Source organism: Tinamus guttatus, unplaced genomic scaffold (assembly GCF_059628265.1).
Source record: "Tinamus guttatus ecotype Peru unplaced genomic scaffold, ASM5962826v1 Tinamus_guttatus_pri_ptg000215l, whole genome shotgun sequence".
Lineage (NCBI taxonomy): Eukaryota > Metazoa > Chordata > Aves > Tinamiformes > Tinamidae > Tinamus > Tinamus guttatus.
In genome coordinates this window covers 1126568-1144550 of record NW_028288749.1, presented here as the reverse complement: position 1 = coordinate 1144550, position 17983 = coordinate 1126568, and the positions used below count along the sequence as shown (strand labels likewise).

The 17983-nt window shown below is 41.0% G+C and overlaps 1 protein-coding gene across 4 annotated transcripts in view; it reads left to right on the top strand.

The window, feature by feature from the left end:
- Window positions 1–17161, top strand: part of BRINP3 (BMP/retinoic acid inducible neural specific 3) — a 156767-nt gene extending 139606 nt beyond the window's left edge. For all 4 annotated transcript variants that reach the window (XM_088524838.1, XM_010213000.2, XM_088524837.1 and 1 more), the window contains one exon: window positions 15684–17161. In XM_088524838.1, the coding sequence (XP_088380964.1) occupies window positions 15684–16800 (1117 nt within the window). In that variant the 3' untranslated portion in view covers window positions 16801–17161. The remainder of the gene's footprint in view (window positions 1–15683) is intronic.
- Window positions 17162–17983: the final 822 nt, after the last annotated feature.

Here is a 17983-nt window from a genome sequence, read left to right as displayed (position 1 = left end):
ACAGTTGAGCTGTGCCTTATGTCTCCTGAGCAAAGAAGCTGGAAGCAGAAATCTGTGGAGCAAAACCCAAAACAGCATGCAGACCTTTGGTAGGACCACATTAGCCCTCAGAGCACCACAAAACACTTGAACCGTGTTTCTTGTCCCACGGAGTCCAGTCCACAGCTCAACGGGTCTTGCCACCAGTCTGAAGTTGTGCAACATTAGGTGATTTTTCCATTTTGGAGCCAACCATCTGCTGCATATGCAGAATACTTATCTACATGCATCTGCATTCGGATGTGTTGGATGGGCCACATTTTCCTTGGGGATTAAGGGATGAGGGAAGGTTCGGAAAAGCCACGATCCTCAGCTCTGAATGGAATTAGAGGAACAGGTTTCTAGGCATGAATATTTAAAAGGAAGTCTATACAAAATCTCGGCATCTGTGCTTCTAAGTGTGCCGGCAACTTGGGACTGGATTAACTTCAAAGATAAAAATAGACCCTCTGTCTGTGAAAGGCAAAATTTCTCCGTGCTGAATAGAGACTAGTGTCCTGGTGGAGAGGACTGAGCCACTATAAAGAAGACTTCTACAAGAGGCACCTGCAAATCTTGGCAAATAATGATTCCAGAGCCAGTTTCACCCATTTTCTTCCTTCTTTTTTTCCCTCTTTGCTGAATAGCAGACAGTCATCTGGTTATAGAGCTCCATAGATAAATGCAGATGAATAGAGCCATGCAGCTCCGAAGTAGATGACCCCACAGGCCTTATAGCCTGTGGGACTGTATACTCACCCAACCATTCAACTGTATTTTACCCTCCTCAAAAAAAAAAAAAAAAAAAAAAAAAAAACACACACACACAAAAAACCACACAACAACAAAAAACCCCCAATCATTTAGCCTATTCCATTATTCCATCATCAAAGTTTACAAGAGCATTCATACAGTTTGGAGGTAAAATAGTTTTTTTTTTTTTTTTTTGCATATATCTAATTCCTGTAATAGCTAAATCATTTTTAGTTCCAAGGCCTAACCCAGAGGGCAAACAGCAGCAGCAATGCATTTACATCTTGCAATGCCTGTGTGCAATAGTCCCTAACCGCAGGCTGGGGGATACCCCGTGAAACCAAATACACATCTCGGCGCACGGAAATTGATAGTTGTGCAGAGACATTAGCAGAAAGGTGATAAGTCAAATGAACAGGAAGCTTTGCAAAAATCTGTCAATCTTTGCAAAAACAATGAAAATCTCATTCCCAGCTGTCACATGAAAGTTTGTTGCACACACAAGTCAAAGCTTTGCTTAAAAAAAAAAAAAAAAAAAAAAAAAAAAAAAAAAAAAAAAAAAAAAAAAAAAAAAAAAAAAAATCAGGTGCTTACATTCACTTCCTCCAGGAATTTTATAAAGCTATCCTGACTTGCAGATGTTGCTTTTTCCTGTCTAGTGGTTTTGTGTGATCTTGGGACTAAGAGGGTGTCACACAGATTCAGCATTCAGTTTTCCATCATTTCTGATCTTAGCTATTGCCTTGACCAGTGAATATCAAACTAGACCTTATAGTACCCATCAGATGAAAAACAACCAGTTCCTACAATTTCCTCTCTTTTTGACCTTTATACCTATTCCTTTTTTGCTTTGGACTCAGCTGCTTGATCACAATTCCTCAGTGCTGCCCATGGTATGAAGTGAGCGGTTCTGAGTATTTCCAGATGTTTGAACTCCTATATCTGCAATCCCCCACAGACATGAATAAGATTTTCCTTTCCTTTAGTGGCAACTGCAGTTCCTATGTCATTCTGTATATTCATTCTACATGTTTTCAATATAAAAAGTTATATATTCTATACATATTCAGTCTTTACATCTTCAGATGACCTAATAACACCTTCCCCTTCAAGGATATATTATTGCTATTTGTACCCCAGAATCGTAAAGGAAAAGTAAGGATTTCAGATAATCTGCAAATAAAAATAACAACCAAACTTAATCCTTAATGTGACTAACACTTTGAAAGCAAGCAAGTGCCTAGGTTTCTAGGTGGATCTACCCTGGTGATATCAGAAAGCTGCTGAATTAGCATTTCCACAGGAGGAGAGGAGAAGATTGAGTGCCCAATTTCTTGGGGAGATAGCTGTTAAAATGCAGTTAAGGTCCACAACTGCTGGTATTGAGGTACCTGAGCGGCGAGCCACACTTTGCACACTGTTAAGCGGCAAAGTAAAACCGAGTGTGATTAATGGGATGACTCTACCCATAATAGCACAGCTGGGGATTATGTTATTTCATATTCATCTTCCAAACTCCCATAAAAGTGGATTATTGTAGCATAGCCCTTCTCAATAGTTAAAAGATGATTGGAGTCTTAACAGCTCCCCTGGTCTAATGGAAGGAAGTCTTCTGCATAGGAACTTAGTCTAACTCACCCTTCAAGGAGGGTGAGGGAGAAGCTCTGGAGGAGTCTGCATAAAATGCTCTTCAGTGAGGCAAGGGGCGACAATAGCAACACATAAAACATACCCAATTTGTGTCAACTTATTGCCATGCAGAAGATAGCAACAGATAAACTCCTTTATTCTACTGACTGTCCAAATGAAGCTTTTTTTTATAATGTGGTATTTTCTTTGATTAAAAGCTTTTCCTTTCAAAGCTTTTATTATATTTGATCACCTGGCTGACAAGGAAAGATACCTCTTATTACTCAGATTCTCTCTCATTCCTCTTCCTGTTACGGGGAAGGAGATACAGTATAATTTTATCATTAATGAAATATTAGCTCTTTCTTTTCATTAACTTCATCGGCCCGTGGTGAAACGGATGTGGGCTGATTTCGGCAGCAGCAATTGTATCAATCTGCAGCATAACAGTCTGGCAGCTTTGAAACAGATACAGACACAAAGGGAATTAATAGAAGAAATCAAAATGTCTTGAAGTCCGTTTACACAAATAAACCTCCCCTAGCTGAATTTTAACTTTTTTTTCTTCATTTAACAAAATAATGTTACTTAAATACACATTTCTGGACTGTCCCTCACTACGTTGCTAAAGACTTGAACCTGCTGTTGACATGGGCTCAGATACTACTTTCCTGTAATAATTTCTAATTTATTATAGATAAAATAAGCTGTTGGTAAATGAATCTGAGAAAGAACATTAAGTATAATTTTAAAATTGCACCTTTCTGCAGTAAAGCAGCTTTTTTCAGCTTTAAATCCCATGTCTTGGTTTGCTGCAATTCTTTGCCTGGTTACAGGCAACAACTGTGTGCTGCAAAACACTGCCTATCGTTGTTAATGATTTTAATGTATTACTGCTGGGTTGCTTCTGCAACAGCTCCCAAGGACGGGTCCTGCTAGGAGAAGCTTAAGTTTAGCAAGAAATATTTTGTCGGGTGAGAAAAATCAGGAAGAACAGCTGATGTTACCACTTTACCTGGTAATAAGCAAGAGTAATGCAGAGTTATTAACCTCAGCAGCAACAACTCCATGCCCAATGTACAAGCAAAACACATATTAACCAATTTTGTGTTCTCCAGTTAAAAAGCTCTCCGGGCTCTTATGCTTGAAAAGACCCGTCTAAATAATAGTTTCCATTCCAGTTGCTCAATTCCTGGCGCGGCGCTCGGAGAACCGTCCTTAACCGACCGTGAAAACATGACTATCCTCAAAGAACGAGCCCTCCTCGAAGGGCCCAGCCTGGCACACAGGATTTGGCCCAGATGCTCCACTCGCAAACCAGGGAGCGGGACAACGGGGCTGGTTTTGCAGCGCAAATGGGACGAGCGAAGCGGTGATGGGAGTCCCGCAGCCACGAGCCCTCCTGTGATTTTCCCCTTGCTGACGATCTCGCCTCCTAATTAGATTTGTGCCTAGTGGAGAGCCCTGCTGTGCTCCAACATCACGATGCTTTTATTATTTCCCCCCAAAACTCTCCCCTTTTAAAAATTACTTATGGAGCAGAAAATCCATTCAATGTTTCTTCCTTTTCCTTTGAGCATCTTGTTCATTACCAAATCATCCTCACAGAGAGGTTTTTGATTTTTCCTGTTATCTTTTGCAGCATGAAAAGAGCAGAGCAGAATTTTAAGTTGCCCAAACATTTACGTGGGAATTAGGGAACAAAAGAAAACATAAGTGATAAACTCGGCTCCATAAGGGAATGTAGCTGCTGTCTGGAAATGCTGTGGAAAATCATAGTGAAGTAATGCTCTTAAATACCAAAAAAATCTGCAGAGAGAGAGTGGTCCATGGAAAATAGAAGCAAAGTCAGCTCATACAAACAGAGCTTTTTTAAGCTGAATTAAAAAAGAAGTTCTAGAATTGACTGCATCTCAGTAGGAATAGACTAAGTTTGTAGAGAAAGAGGGGAAATTGGAAGTATTTTTTTCCACAGGTAACTATCCCCCCCCCACCCCTTCCCAAATTACACTTCAGTCCCTTTTTTCCCCCTCTACTTTGTGTGGATGCAAGCTAGCTAATGGAGCCTGTTTATTTTTATTTTATTTTTTTTAAACAAGGCACTTCGTAAAAACCACAAATCTAATTCAAAAATCAGTTGCCACCCAAAACGTGCTGGAACAAGTAGGATGCACTGGAGATAATGCCATAACTCTGCACGTTTTCTGACCCATCTTACCTGACCGCCTGGAAAATTAAGTGTTCTTCTAGTGCCTAACACCTCCCGTATTTCTGGAGCAGAGTGTGGTGCAGGCATTTCCTGCAAGGGTTTAAGCAGCTAGACGTGGGCAGGCGGTCCAAGCAAAAATTCAGTCCTATGGAAAAAAACATATATAATAATAATCATTGAAATGGTTTCCATAGAAACTAAAAGCAACCAGTGGAAGCTGCTAGAGAGCTTTAGAAGAATTAAATCAAGTTACATTTGAATAAATACCAATCATATGCAGCGTGCTACAGTTTGCAAGTAGATGGTGGCATTCCTTGTTAATATTTTATCAATGTTAGCTTGGCATGGGATTTGTAATAGGGCTTCAGTGAAACAAGTTTGGATGTTGTGGGGTTGAACTCTCTTCTTTCTGATAATGTCAATGCCAGGTGTCTTCATGCTCACTCTGCATTAAGTCATGGGTCATTTTTTAAACAATAAATGCAAGAGAAAGGAAAGCCATGCTTGCCAATCATTGCTAAGAACAGGGGGAACACTTAACTTGCTACAAAGCAAGGGCAGGGTAGACTTTTTTTTTTCCAAAAAAAATTTTTTTTTTTTTTTTTTTTTTTTTTTTTTTAAGTCCATCCACTCCGGCTTCTTGGGAATCTCTATCATCCATCTTTCCCCACCAGAAATTCAAAACTATGCCCATGGTATTAAGGGAGAGCATGTGTTTTTCATATATATAAACCCAAAGCCTTCTGCAGACCTTATTAATAATAAAGGCTTTGATATCCCACACAATCAATGATATTATGGTGCTATTAAAAATAACTGTTAAGAAGGCTAGAATTGTTTTAAGGCATGTGCTGTTGTCAGCTATGAAATGTTATCCACCTTTTTTTTACTTGTCAGAAGAATACATTCTTTAGTAGATTTTTTTCCCCCTCCCAAAAAGGAAACATGGTTGGCTCCAATCCGGTTTTGGTTATTAATGTTAACTTTTACATATATAAACTTTTATAAAGACAAGGCAAGACTCTTAAATTAATTCTTTTCAAGAGCAACATGCTAGTTTCACTAAAGAAGCAATTTAAGATTATTTTTTGATTATAGTCCAAGTATATATATAATCAAGGTTATATTCTCCTGAAGAAAAACCTGCCTGCTCATAAAGATACTGTGCCATATTAAAGTTTAATTATATTTTGATCAAAATCTCAATTCTCGGTTATTTTTAGTATTAATATAGAATGAAGAAAAAAGCATACTGAGATTGGAGTCTGATTTTCCTTATTTATCCATTTTTTAAATAGCAAAAAGTGAGCAGTGAATACAGACCTGCGTTCTTCATGCTTTAATTAAAATCATTACTCTTCACTAGATAATCCTGGCTTTAGTTTTGAAGTCACGTGAAGGAAACAAATGACATGTTACTGCCGTTAATATTACAGTAACGCATAGAGCTCCCAACATATACAACCCAAACGGAACAGTGAGGAAAAAAGATGATAATAATCTAATAAGTAACTTGTCTATGGTTATGATCATATAAGTGGATTGTGAACGTGCCCAGAAACACCAGGCTTGCTTCTTTCTGTAGGGCAAGTATTCAAGTCAGCCTTATACAAGACCCTAAAGTCAAATATTTCCCTTCCTTCGCTCATCTCTACCTCTGTGCTGAGGATGGAGCCAAGGGCCCCCAGTTGCTGCTGATCAAACTACATCAACACCAACCTGTTTGCAACGAATCCAGCTGCGAGCAGCAGGGCTCGCTTCCACCTTCAGCTTGGCAAGTTTTATGCTGACTCTTTGGGTTACCCAATGGATGAACAACATGCTCATCTTACCGCCAGCTTGTTTGTTATTTTCCTAACATCTAAGGAGATGGATCAAAATGACAGCCACTGAAGCACCTAAATAAGTTCACAGAGTCATTGCAATTGGAAAAGACCCTCAAGATCTTCAAGTCCAACCATAAACCCATCACCACCATGATTACTAAACCATGTCCCTAAGTCCCTCCTCTACACATTCCTTGAACACAGCCAGGGACTCCTCCACTTCCCTGGGCAGCCTGTTCCAAATCTTGACTACTTTTTTTTTTCCTTTATAATTACAGTTTGATACACATCTGGAAAAGCCCACTGAAGTAATGGGTAATTGCTGGCCCAAGATGACTTTCATACATCTAGTATACTGATTTTCACTTTTTTTTTTTTTTTTTTTTTTAAATTCATCCTCTTAAAAGTGATCTACCACTCTAAACACTCCTACAAATCCATAACAGCTGATTGTTTAAAAAAGAATAGAGGTTACAGAGTATCTTTTTTATTTTTAGTAGCATCTTCCTTCCTTCCGTACATGACAAACTCATATTTTCTCAACCCCTCTAATTGCTCTTTTATTCTGCTTTTGACACAGTTATTTAATTTGGCCCTTAGCCCCCTTATCCCTGCTGCACTAGGGATCATTATCCAGTAAAAACTTTCAAAGTTTATATCTGATTTGAAGCTGTTTAAATAAATAGGAGGTACTACTACAGTGAAATCAGAATCAAACTGCCTTTTGTAAAAGGGTTATGAGGTTTTTAACTGTGTCAAGCACGCATGAGTATCTCATCTTAAGAAGTTTTGTCCATGACTTTGCTAGGGAAAGGCAGGGGAGGTATGGGAAAAACCCACACCTTTGTCATGCAAATAAAGACAGTACAAATATTAGTTTAGTTAAAACCACAAAACTTTGGAAACTGGAATTCCTAGCAGTATAGAACTGTAGAGCTCCTCTGAAAGGTTAAATGCAACAAAATCCAGCAAAATCACCAAGCCCCATGCATTTTGAATGTGGTAAAACACCCATACGTACAGGGATGTACTCAGGAATACAATTCTAAATTGTTTTAGTCATGTGCTTGTATTAAAAAATAAGGCATTATAAAGGTCATCACTAAATGCTATGCTTTCCAAGGGGAGACTTTGGGGAACTTTAGGAAGATCTCCAAATTAGATGGGGCTTTGCTTAATCAATAAAAGCAACGGCGGGAGCCTGTTCTTAAGATGATAAGAACATGTCATGATAGCTTTGCTAGCAGCTGCCCCTTATCAGGCTTAGCTCGTTTGATGAGCTTAATTTAAATAATGAAGAAAACATCTTTTTAATGTTAAAATGTCATTGAGTCTGGAATGTCAAGTAACTCATAGCAGTGTTACTCTGTGAGGTACTGGCCTATACCATTTAAAATATGGGCTTAATTCCTGTCTGTCTTGCAACAGAAAGGCCCAAGGAATTTAAGTGACATGTATTATTACCTTCAAAACATAGAGAACCAGACTTAATGTAAGGGCCAGTAGCTGCAGGAAGATGATATAAGGCATGTAGAATCCGAGAAGATCTTAGATGTGATTAAGAGGGAGAAATTTATATTTTACTTCTCTACATAACTGCAAATCTGTATAGGTTGTCTTTAATCCCAGGAACATCATCACAGAATTGATGTGCTGGTGCTTCTAGTTCCTGTTGTGTTGAACAACCTGCATGCAGTAGCCTCAAACCAAGTCTCTGCATCATCCACACCCATGCTGGGAGCATTTTTCCAGAGACACACAGTAGTTCCTTAAAATTTTCATAGGGACATTTCAACTAAGGTAGCACTTTAGTCAGACACTCTTCTTTTTTTCTCCTGTACATTCAGAAAAGTGTCTATTCCTACTCTAGCTCATGGCATTGTTTTCACTATGGGCCATGTAGCTCATTCACACCTTTAGAATAACTTAAATTAAGTGGCAGAGGCAGCTGTGAAACTGTAAGATGTGAACTCAAAATTGTTTAATTACTTGTGTTTAATCACCTTCTTGAGTGGGATTTGCAGCTGTCATTGAGGCTCTCCCCAACGTACCGGTGACATTAGCCAAAGTCATGTAATACCAAGCGTGGTTATTTGAGCTGTGGTTCAAGCAGTACTTAGACTTCTGTCAGCCTCCATAAGTCTTCCCAGCTCCCCATCAATCACGCACTGGCCTTCGGGTAACTGTGCAGCCAGTGGTTTAATCCCGACTCCCAGAAGACAAGAGCGTTCCCATAAAGACCATCACCCAATTTAATGGCAATTAATGTTCTGGGTATGAATTGCTGCACAGGAAAGAGCACTCTGAGTCCTACCTGTCCTTCCCAAGAGGCGATCCCACAAAATCCACAGCAGGACATTTTAAAGATGCCTGTAACTGCAGTTGCTGTTCTTCTCTCACAGATTTATACTGGACTCAAACCTCCAAAGGAGGGGAAAATAGGTAATGGGTATTTTACTGCCCATACACTTCTTGTTAAATTGTCTCCCTTTTCTCACTTAGCAGCTGCCTCACTGAGTGCTCATCATCTGCGAGTGAACCATCTGATGTACAGCAGATGTTAAGCACTTAGTGAGGCAGAGAGGGAGGTAAAAGTGTCATATCATGATTAAACACTTGCTACAGCTATTGCATAGGTGACCATACTGCTTTGTTCTTGTATTTAATGTTACAGTGTATTGAATGCAAGCAGGCATGTGTTTGGGATTTACATTTGCAATGCTACTACTCAAATAATTTACTTTCTTTTGCAAGTAATTTTTTTTTTTTTTTTTTTTTTGCTATGTAAAACAAGAAAGCAAGCTGCAAAGTATTTTAAAGTTGGGTAGCCCATTGTAGCATGGGTCTATTCTATATTGCCTGGTCAGGAATTAGAAGCAGATAAGACCGTCTTCAGACAAATGGAGGCCTCAAGTTTGTAGATCCTGGTTCCTATGGGTGCTTTAACCACTCTGATATCTTCTGGAGGACCAGCAAAGGAGGACCCAAGCAACCCAGGAAATTACTGGAGGCCACTGATGACAACTTCCTAACACTGGTGATGCAGGAGCTGATGAGGAGAAGGACTCTGATGGGCCATATAACTCCAAGACAAGGAAGAGCTGGTTGGAGATATCTAAGCCAGAGGTAGCCTTAACAGAAGCAATGATGAGATGGTGGGCCCTTGGACTCTGCCTGTCCATCTCCTCTAAGCTCAAGAATGGTCATCTATCCTACTGCAAAGGGGAGCAGAAGGCCCACAGGGATGTGCAGGGATGCACTAAACTCCTACACTTCCAGTTTAGGTTTAAGAGGTAGAAGAGGTGAGGACATTGAGGTGTCCTCAGAACACACAGCTGAGGTGTCCACACAACTGAGGTGACAAAGGACATTGAAAAGGCTGAGGTACTGAAAGGCTTCTTCATCTCAGTCTTTACTGAGAAGAGCATCTTTTGGGAATCCCAACCCCTGAGATCAGAGGAAGCCTGGAGCAAGGAAGACATTGTTAAAGAACTACTGAACCTGAGCAGCACTTGAAAAGAAAAGAAAGAAATCCACAAGTCCATGAACCCTAATCATTGCAAAGCCACTCTTGTTTCCCTTTGAAAAAACCCTTTGATCAGGAGAGGTTCCTGAGGATTGAAAGACAGCAAATGTCACCTGTATCTTTAAGAATGGCAAAAAAATGAGCATTTGAGTACAAAGAGAAGTCCTGGAGTATCCTGAACTTTGAGCAAAGCCTCTTCCTAATTTTAAACTGAACCTGAGGAGCTTAAATTCAAGGACTCAGATACAGGCCTTTCCCATAATTTCTCTAGACCTAAGATATCAACCCAAGTTTAAAGAAAAAAAAAAAAAATATATATATATATATATATATATAACAAAAGCTTATAGTGGGGTTAGTAAGAACTGTTTTCCCCCCCAACTCCACTTTCTAACACAGGATCTAGGAATCAATTTTGAATATGACAGAGGATAAAGCGTTTCTAAAAGTGAAAGTTACTAGAGAAAATTTGAGAAGCAGAAAATTAGGAATGGTTGACTCAGCTTTGCACAGAGTGGTCAGAAAACCAAGCATTAATTTAACCACTTAACTTTGAAAAAAATCAAAGAATAATCAAGTCCGGTGCAAAAAGGGAAAGGGGAAATTCAGTGGATTGCACTAAGAACTGATATTAGCTAAATGAGTGGTAAAGAAAATAAAAATCCAGGAGAAAGGTGAGATTTTGATTGTCTCATACTAGGGGCACTAAGCCCCCCCCAAAAAAAAAAAAAAAATGTTATCTCACCTCACTGTTGCTTGAAGGCCATGGCAAGATTATTAAAGACGCAAATGAAAATTGGATATCTTTTAAATCAACAGAGATATATTAGACGTATCTAGATTTTCCCTGAACACAGTTTTTGCCTTTCATAAGGTTTTCAGAAGTACCTGCCATCATGCAGATGGTAATTACTGACCTGGAACGTCAGTCATCTGTGTGAAGTTTTCAGTCAAAACTTGTGACCAAGGTCCTTGTGGAGGATATTAAACAGCTCAGTGGCTCAAACCCTGGCGTTAGCATAAACTAGTCTCATATAATGAGCTCAGGAAAAGTATCAAAATCTTGGATTTCTAATGAGGTGGAAAGAGCCTATACATTACTGAGGAAGAAAGAGTCTTTTCCTCCTCAGGTGTTAGAGACTTATCCTACTTAAAAGGATGACAGATCATGAAAAATGTAATTTGTAACATACCTGTGCAGATAATCTGGTTCGATCCCCTGCTCAGAGCTGGGTCACCTTCAAAGTCAGGTCAGAGCTTTTTCCTATGAAGTTTTTTTAATACTCCCAAGTGTAATTCAGCAGCAGGCATCTCTCTCCCTCTCAGTCTGACTTCTGCTACAAAAGCACCTGTAACAGTCCATCTTCTTGTCCTTCACAGGTCTCAGCAATTCCAACTCAAGCTGAGCTGAAGACCAATGAGCTCTCCTGGGTCATTTTAACTTTCAGGTCAGCCTCACCTGGGACCCAGCCAACTAATTCCCTGAACAAGCAACAGCTGCCCCCCTGAATACCAGGATAAGCACCCTGCTACTTATCTTTCTCCCTTCCCTCAGGATTTTCCACTCAATCATCCTGTGGTCACTGCAGCCAAGGCTGCCACCAGCATCGACACCCTTCACCATTTCTTCCTTCCCTGTGAGCAGCAGCTCCAGCAGAGCATGTCCCCGAGTCAGCCCATCCAGGACCCTTGCCAAAACTTGTTCTTGATGTGCTCCAGCATTCTCTCCTGCCATGCTTCCATACCAACACATCTCGGGAAGGCTGAAGTACCCCATGAGGACCAGGGCCTGTGACCATAGGGCTTCTTCCAGCTTAAGGAAGGGTTCATCTGCTTCGTCTCAATCTTCTGACCTGTTGCAGATGGGTGCTATCCCTTCCCTATTGCTGGTCCCTCTGCTGAGCCTGACACTTACTTAAGCTCTTGACCGGTTCATTCCTCATTCAATAGCAGTTTTAGTTCAAAGCAGCCTTTTGCATAGACAGCAACCTTTCCCTGGCCTTCCTAGAAGGGAACCTGCAGGATGCATCAGCTGCTACCCTTAATTGAAGGTCCAGAAGTTTAATTTCCATTACTGAAATCATCACCCTTTATTTCTAGCAGAATGAGAAAGCTTTCAGAATCACATTCCAATGTGAATTTAACCAATTAAGGATGAGTAGCTTAAGTAAAGCAGCTATTTACCTACATTTTGGATATTTTCACTTAATTTTATTAATATACTTGGGTAAAAGCAGTAAATCTAGAATGAATAACAGTTATCCTTAATGACAACTTTAAAAAGAGCTATTAAAAGAGCTGCCTTTTTTTTTTTTTTTTTTACATAGAAGTTATGCTTCTAAGCTGATCAAAGACAAGGAAGTATAATTAGAACTTTGTGAAATCTGTCTAATTAAAACAAGGTAGCAAATTAAAACAAAAAGTGTAAGGTACTTACTTTAAAAACACCTTACCAAAGTTATGAACTTTGGCTGAAATAAAAAGAAAACATCCTTCCTTCTGCGGTTCCTGCTTTCCTTGCAACTGCTAATGATCAAATATGTAGTGGTTTGGATATGCTAAGTATTAAGTTATAAAGTAAGTTTTAGGCAGGAGACTTATTTCAACACATGGATATGTAATTTCATGCAGAAGATTTTCAGACTGCTTCTTCTCCTAATGAAAAAAATGGAAGGTAGGCGCATTTAAATAAACAAATAACTGAAGTAAGTTGTTTTCCTTGTCACAAGAACAGAAACAACCGTGATCTAATGATCATTAACGGGGGTAAAAAAAAAAAAAGGCTGGAAAAGCAAGTGACTCAAAGCACTGCCACCTTTACCAGCAAAAGAATTTTACTTGCTTGAAGAAATTTTTTTCAACAATTAACAATCCTTATCTTCCAACAGTGCTCTCTTTCTCAAGACATCTCCCTCTCTGACCCCTCTTTTTATTCCTGTTTCAGCTGATACCAGCATATTTGTAAAAGGAAAGAGTATCTGATTGTAAGTTTGTAAGCTTAATGCTCATGTTGTTCCTCATTTTCATTTCTATTTTCCTCAGAACCCTAGCAGTGCTATTTGTAAAAATTAATGTGTGGCTCGCTCTTTGAAGTACTGCCACGCCAAATGAAAATCAGAATCATAAATAATAATGTAATAAAGTGTAATTCTATTTGCGAGATCTAAGAGGAAACAAAGGTAGAAAAAACAAAGCAGAGATGATCTTAAAGCTGCAGATTATCTTTCCTTGCTCAATAAAGTAATATTCAAAATTATGCTAACTACTATAATCTATCCGAATGTTATCTAAAATTGGGTTACAGAAATCCTAGGTGGAGTGCAGCTGAGGCATCACCAGCAGGAGCTCCATGCAAGGGTTAAACACTCTCATTTCACCTCCAAGCCATCCAGAAAGAATGTGATCACACTAATGCAATGCTGAACCCAGGCTGCTCAGCTCTTCTGAGAAACTCATGTAGACACATGGCTTTGGTTGCACCAGTGCTTAGGCACCGTGGGCTTCCATCCGGCTGGAATATCTCATGGAAATGCATACTTAGATGCCCAAAGTATGTGTCACGCTTGATGTTTTGTGTGGGCGAGCCAAACAGCATTGGACTCTGCACTAGACACTCCATGATAGAAGGGAAATCTTTACAGTAGGTCTTCAAATGTTGATACTCTCCTAGGCTGAATTCAAACCCATATCTGGAAGCTCAGAGCTGGTCAATGCAAAAAAAAAGGCTTTCTGGAAACACAGTCCTAATGTATAACAAAACTTTTCCAAGAAAAGATGTTAGCAAGAGACGTAGGAGATGATGCTAAATGATCAGGTCCATACATCTATGGACCTGATCATCTGCTGTGGAACATGCTTAACCTTGCTGTAGCAGACATGGTTCCAAGTGGCACTCACAGCATGTGCCGAATACCTGGGGACTAAAAAGCAAATGGGTTTTAGACCCAAAGATCCAAAGGAAAGTGAAAAGGTGGACTTTTCTATCTTGCAGCCTTTAAAACAATTCTTGGACAAGCGCGGAGAGTCACAAAGGAACAGGAAAAAGCCCTAACGAGGAGATTTTCACTCCTTCAGGCACAGCTCTTCTCTGCTTTCATGTTGTGGTGCGTTGCAGGCAGGGTAGTATTAAGATATACCATGGGAGAAGTAGCCTTGCTCCAAAAGTATCCCGTAATGGAAATGGGGTCAGAACACACCTGAACAAGCTCGATACACACAGATGAGTGGCAAACCTAGCCAGACACAGCACACGGGATCTTCCCATTCCACCTGTGAAAGCAATAGCATAAATATTTTCCCCAGTTTGCGGATAACATGTACATTTTGGTATTGCATTTGCTTACAGAATGGATGTCTGATTTTTAACCGGGAAATCCAAGAGGAAACTTGCAAGTTGCATTTTTGCTTAACGTTGACTTTCAGTTAGGCACAAAGGAGGAGGCAGGTATCGAGACATCCATGTCACAGACTTTACTAGGCATATGTAAATTGCTAATAGACAATATATAAAAGGAAAAAAAGGTATATAAGGTATGAAAGGTAAAAGGTATATAAAATATAAAATGACTTTACTGCTTTTTATTTTTCTATTTTTAAAGAGCTGGAATGAGATACCACAGATTTTTAGTATTAGGATTTATCTTATGCTCAGAGAAAAGTTAGGATTTCTGATACAGGAAATGCTTGAGCCACATTCAGAGGCAACCTAAAGCCTAAGCCGGCAGTGTGTGAGGCTCTGGCATTTTCTCTTTGAAACAGTGTAGTGCAAAGGGAAAAGCTGCACAGCTGCCATCCTCCGCGTGACAGCAGTGGAAGTGACTGCAGCAGCCAAAGACAGATCCTTAAGCTACTGCTCGGCTTAAAGGGAAGAATTAAAAAATATAGAAAAGGGAGATTTATTATTTTTCTCTGGGTTACTTCCACAGCACCGTGCTGTTCGCCCAGCCTTTCTGCTAGCAACTGTGCCTTATCAGCCCCAGCTGCTGGTTTCCGTCTGCGCTCCCCCAGCACAAATTAGGACCTTAACTCTTGCTTCTAGGGAAGCCAAAACGAGATGACAAGAAGAATATTAAAGTGATCTTTTAATTTCAGTGCAGAGGATGAAAAGTAAACACAGCATGCTCAGCCATGGCCTCCCACGGGGACAGCGCTGCGCTGGAAGGCATTCAAGGAATTAAGCAGGAATCTTCTTTTTTTCAGAGCAGGGTCCTAGCTGCTCTTCCAGGCAAACGTTTTGGCCGCTCTGCGGCTCGCTAAAGCCTGGAACAAGGAAGCTTGCAAGCATGCAAAATCCCAGCAAAAACATGGTGCACGCTTAGGTACGTAGGAATCGCCTCACTGCTCGATTAGCATCACGAAAGAAAATCTCGGCAGCAGCAGCAGAGAATTGCAAGGTGTTAATCCGAAGTCAGCCACGGAAAAGATACCTGTTTGGCAGGCTCCCTTGGGAAAGGCACGGAGAGAGCAAATACGCAAAGCAAATGTGCCTGTGCGTTGTGAAAGAACCTTCTCTATTGCGGTGTTGCATCGTCAAAAGGCAATTTACAAAGGTATTTATCCGACTGCAGATGCTGTCATCCAACTTCCTAGCTGTGTTTATAGGGTCTTAATCTGCTACTAAAACGGCGTCTTTTTTTTTCTTTTCCCCCATGAAAAAATGCATGTTCTCCCTCAGCGCTGAAACGGGTTTTTTTTTTTTCTTCTTTTTTTGCTTTTTTCGCAGGTCTTCCCACTACTGGCTGACCCGCATCCAGTCCCTGCTGTACTGCAACGAGAACGGGCTGCTGGGCAGCTTCTCGGAGGAGACGCACACGTGCAGCTGCCCCAACGACCAGGTGGGGTGCCACGGCCCCCTGCCCTGCACCGTGGGCGCCGGCGCCGCGTGCCTGGGCTGCGCCGCCGACAACCGCACGCGCTGCGGCGCCTGCAACGCCGGCTACATGCTGAGCCAGGGGCTCTGCAAGCCCGAGGTGGCCGAGTCCACCGAGCACTACATCGGCTTCGAGACGGACCTGCAGGACCTGGAGATGAGGTACTTGCTGCAGAAGACGGACCGCAGGATCGAGGTGCACGCCATCTTCATCAGCAACGACATGCGCCTCAACAGCTGGTTCGACCCGTCCTGGCGCAAGCGGATGCTCCTCACGCTGAAGAGCAACAAGTACAAGTCCAGCCTGGTCCACATGATCCTGGGCCTCTCGCTTCAGATTTGCCTAACTAAAAACAGCACCTTAGAGCCCGTTCTCGCTGTTTACGTCAACCCTTTCGGGGGCAGCCACTCTGAGAGCTGGTTTATGCCTGTGAACGAAAACAATTTCCCAGACTGGGAGCGGACTAAGCTGGACTTACCCCTTCAGTGCTATAACTGGACGCTGACGCTGGGCAACAAGTGGAAGACGTTTTTTGAAACGGTACACATCTACTTGAGGAGTCGAATCAAGTCGAGTGGTCCGAACGGCAACGAGAGCATCTACTACGAGCCCCTGGAATTTATCGATCCCTCGCGAAACCTGGGCTACATGAAAATCAACAACATCCAAGTGTTTGGCTACAGCATGCACTTCGACCCTGAAGCAATTCGAGATTTGATCTTGCAGCTGGACTACCCCTACACTCAGGGATCACAGGACTCGGCACTTTTGCAGCTGTTGGAGATCCGGGATCGTGTAAATAAACTCTCTCCACCGGGCCAGCGTCGCCTGGACCTCTTCTCTTGCTTGCTCCGCCACAGACTCAAGCTGTCTACCAGTGAGGTGGTGAGGATCCAATCTGCTTTGCAGGCCTATAATGCCAAATTGCCAAACACAGTGGATTATGACACAACCAAATTATGTAGTTAACCATAAATGTGAAGCACAACACAAAACCTTGAAGGAGTTTTTACAGTGCTTTTGTGGAGCAGTTTATGTTTGGAAGAGTACATTTAAATTGTCTTTTCAATATCTGTCTTATATCAGTCAATACTGTTGGATGGCAATTTACACCCATGAACTTGCTGACAATGAATATATTATACCTGCAGTTTTGGTTTATGAATGAAATAAATACTGACACCAGTCTAGAAGACATTCTACTTTTTACAATAAATTTCATTTGTAATTTTCTATGTTCCGTGGCAATGCTTTTGTGCATTACATCCTCTAGAGGGAACATAAAAGGATACCAATAAAATTTTGTAGCTGAACAGTTATTAAAAAGAAATGCTGTGGGATTCTTTTTTCTTGCACAAAAGTAGCAGATATCCTTTTGTGTGGGTTGCATAACGGAGGAGGAGGTAGAGAGAAGAGAGTTGTCTGTGATTTTCACAGCAGCCTTGTGAGGTGGATGTGGATGCTGGTGCTGAGCTGAAGTGACAACGGCAGCGCTGTTTGGCTCGCTGCACCTCCGAGGCTTTCCGAGGACGGGCGCTTTTCGAGACGCTTAATATGACCCACAGATTCCCCGGGGGGCAATAGTGAGTGGTTTAGGATGGACAGGAGATGCCCACTAGCAAAAGGGTGCATTGAAACTCAATAGCAGAACAGGGGAGAGGGTGTCTATGCAACTGGTGAAACTGCCCTTACAAAAGACAACCTTTCCAGCCGTAACATTTTCTCTAAGCTTTCACATACATCTCTGCATACCACCCCTACACACACACACATCCAAAATTACCTACTTAAACTGTTAGCCCAGGTATCATCCACGCTGCAAAACTTCAAGTGCAGTTAAAAACTCCCCCAAAAATATTCTATAATTTTAGCATGTGTCTATTTTTGCATACGTACAAGTAATAACCTTTTGACATGATGTTGCGGTTTTAATGAATATACCCTTTTACCTGTATGTGACAGCATTGAAATCTACTTTACAAAGTAGCAATTCCAGAAAAAGGTTCCATTATCTATTCATGAAATGAATTAAACGTGCACATCTGGAAAACAAATCAGATTCTTCGATGTTTTACACATTGCAGCTGAAAAACTGCATTTAAAATAACAATCTCATGGCCCTAGCTGCAACGCAAATCAAAGCAATCAAGAA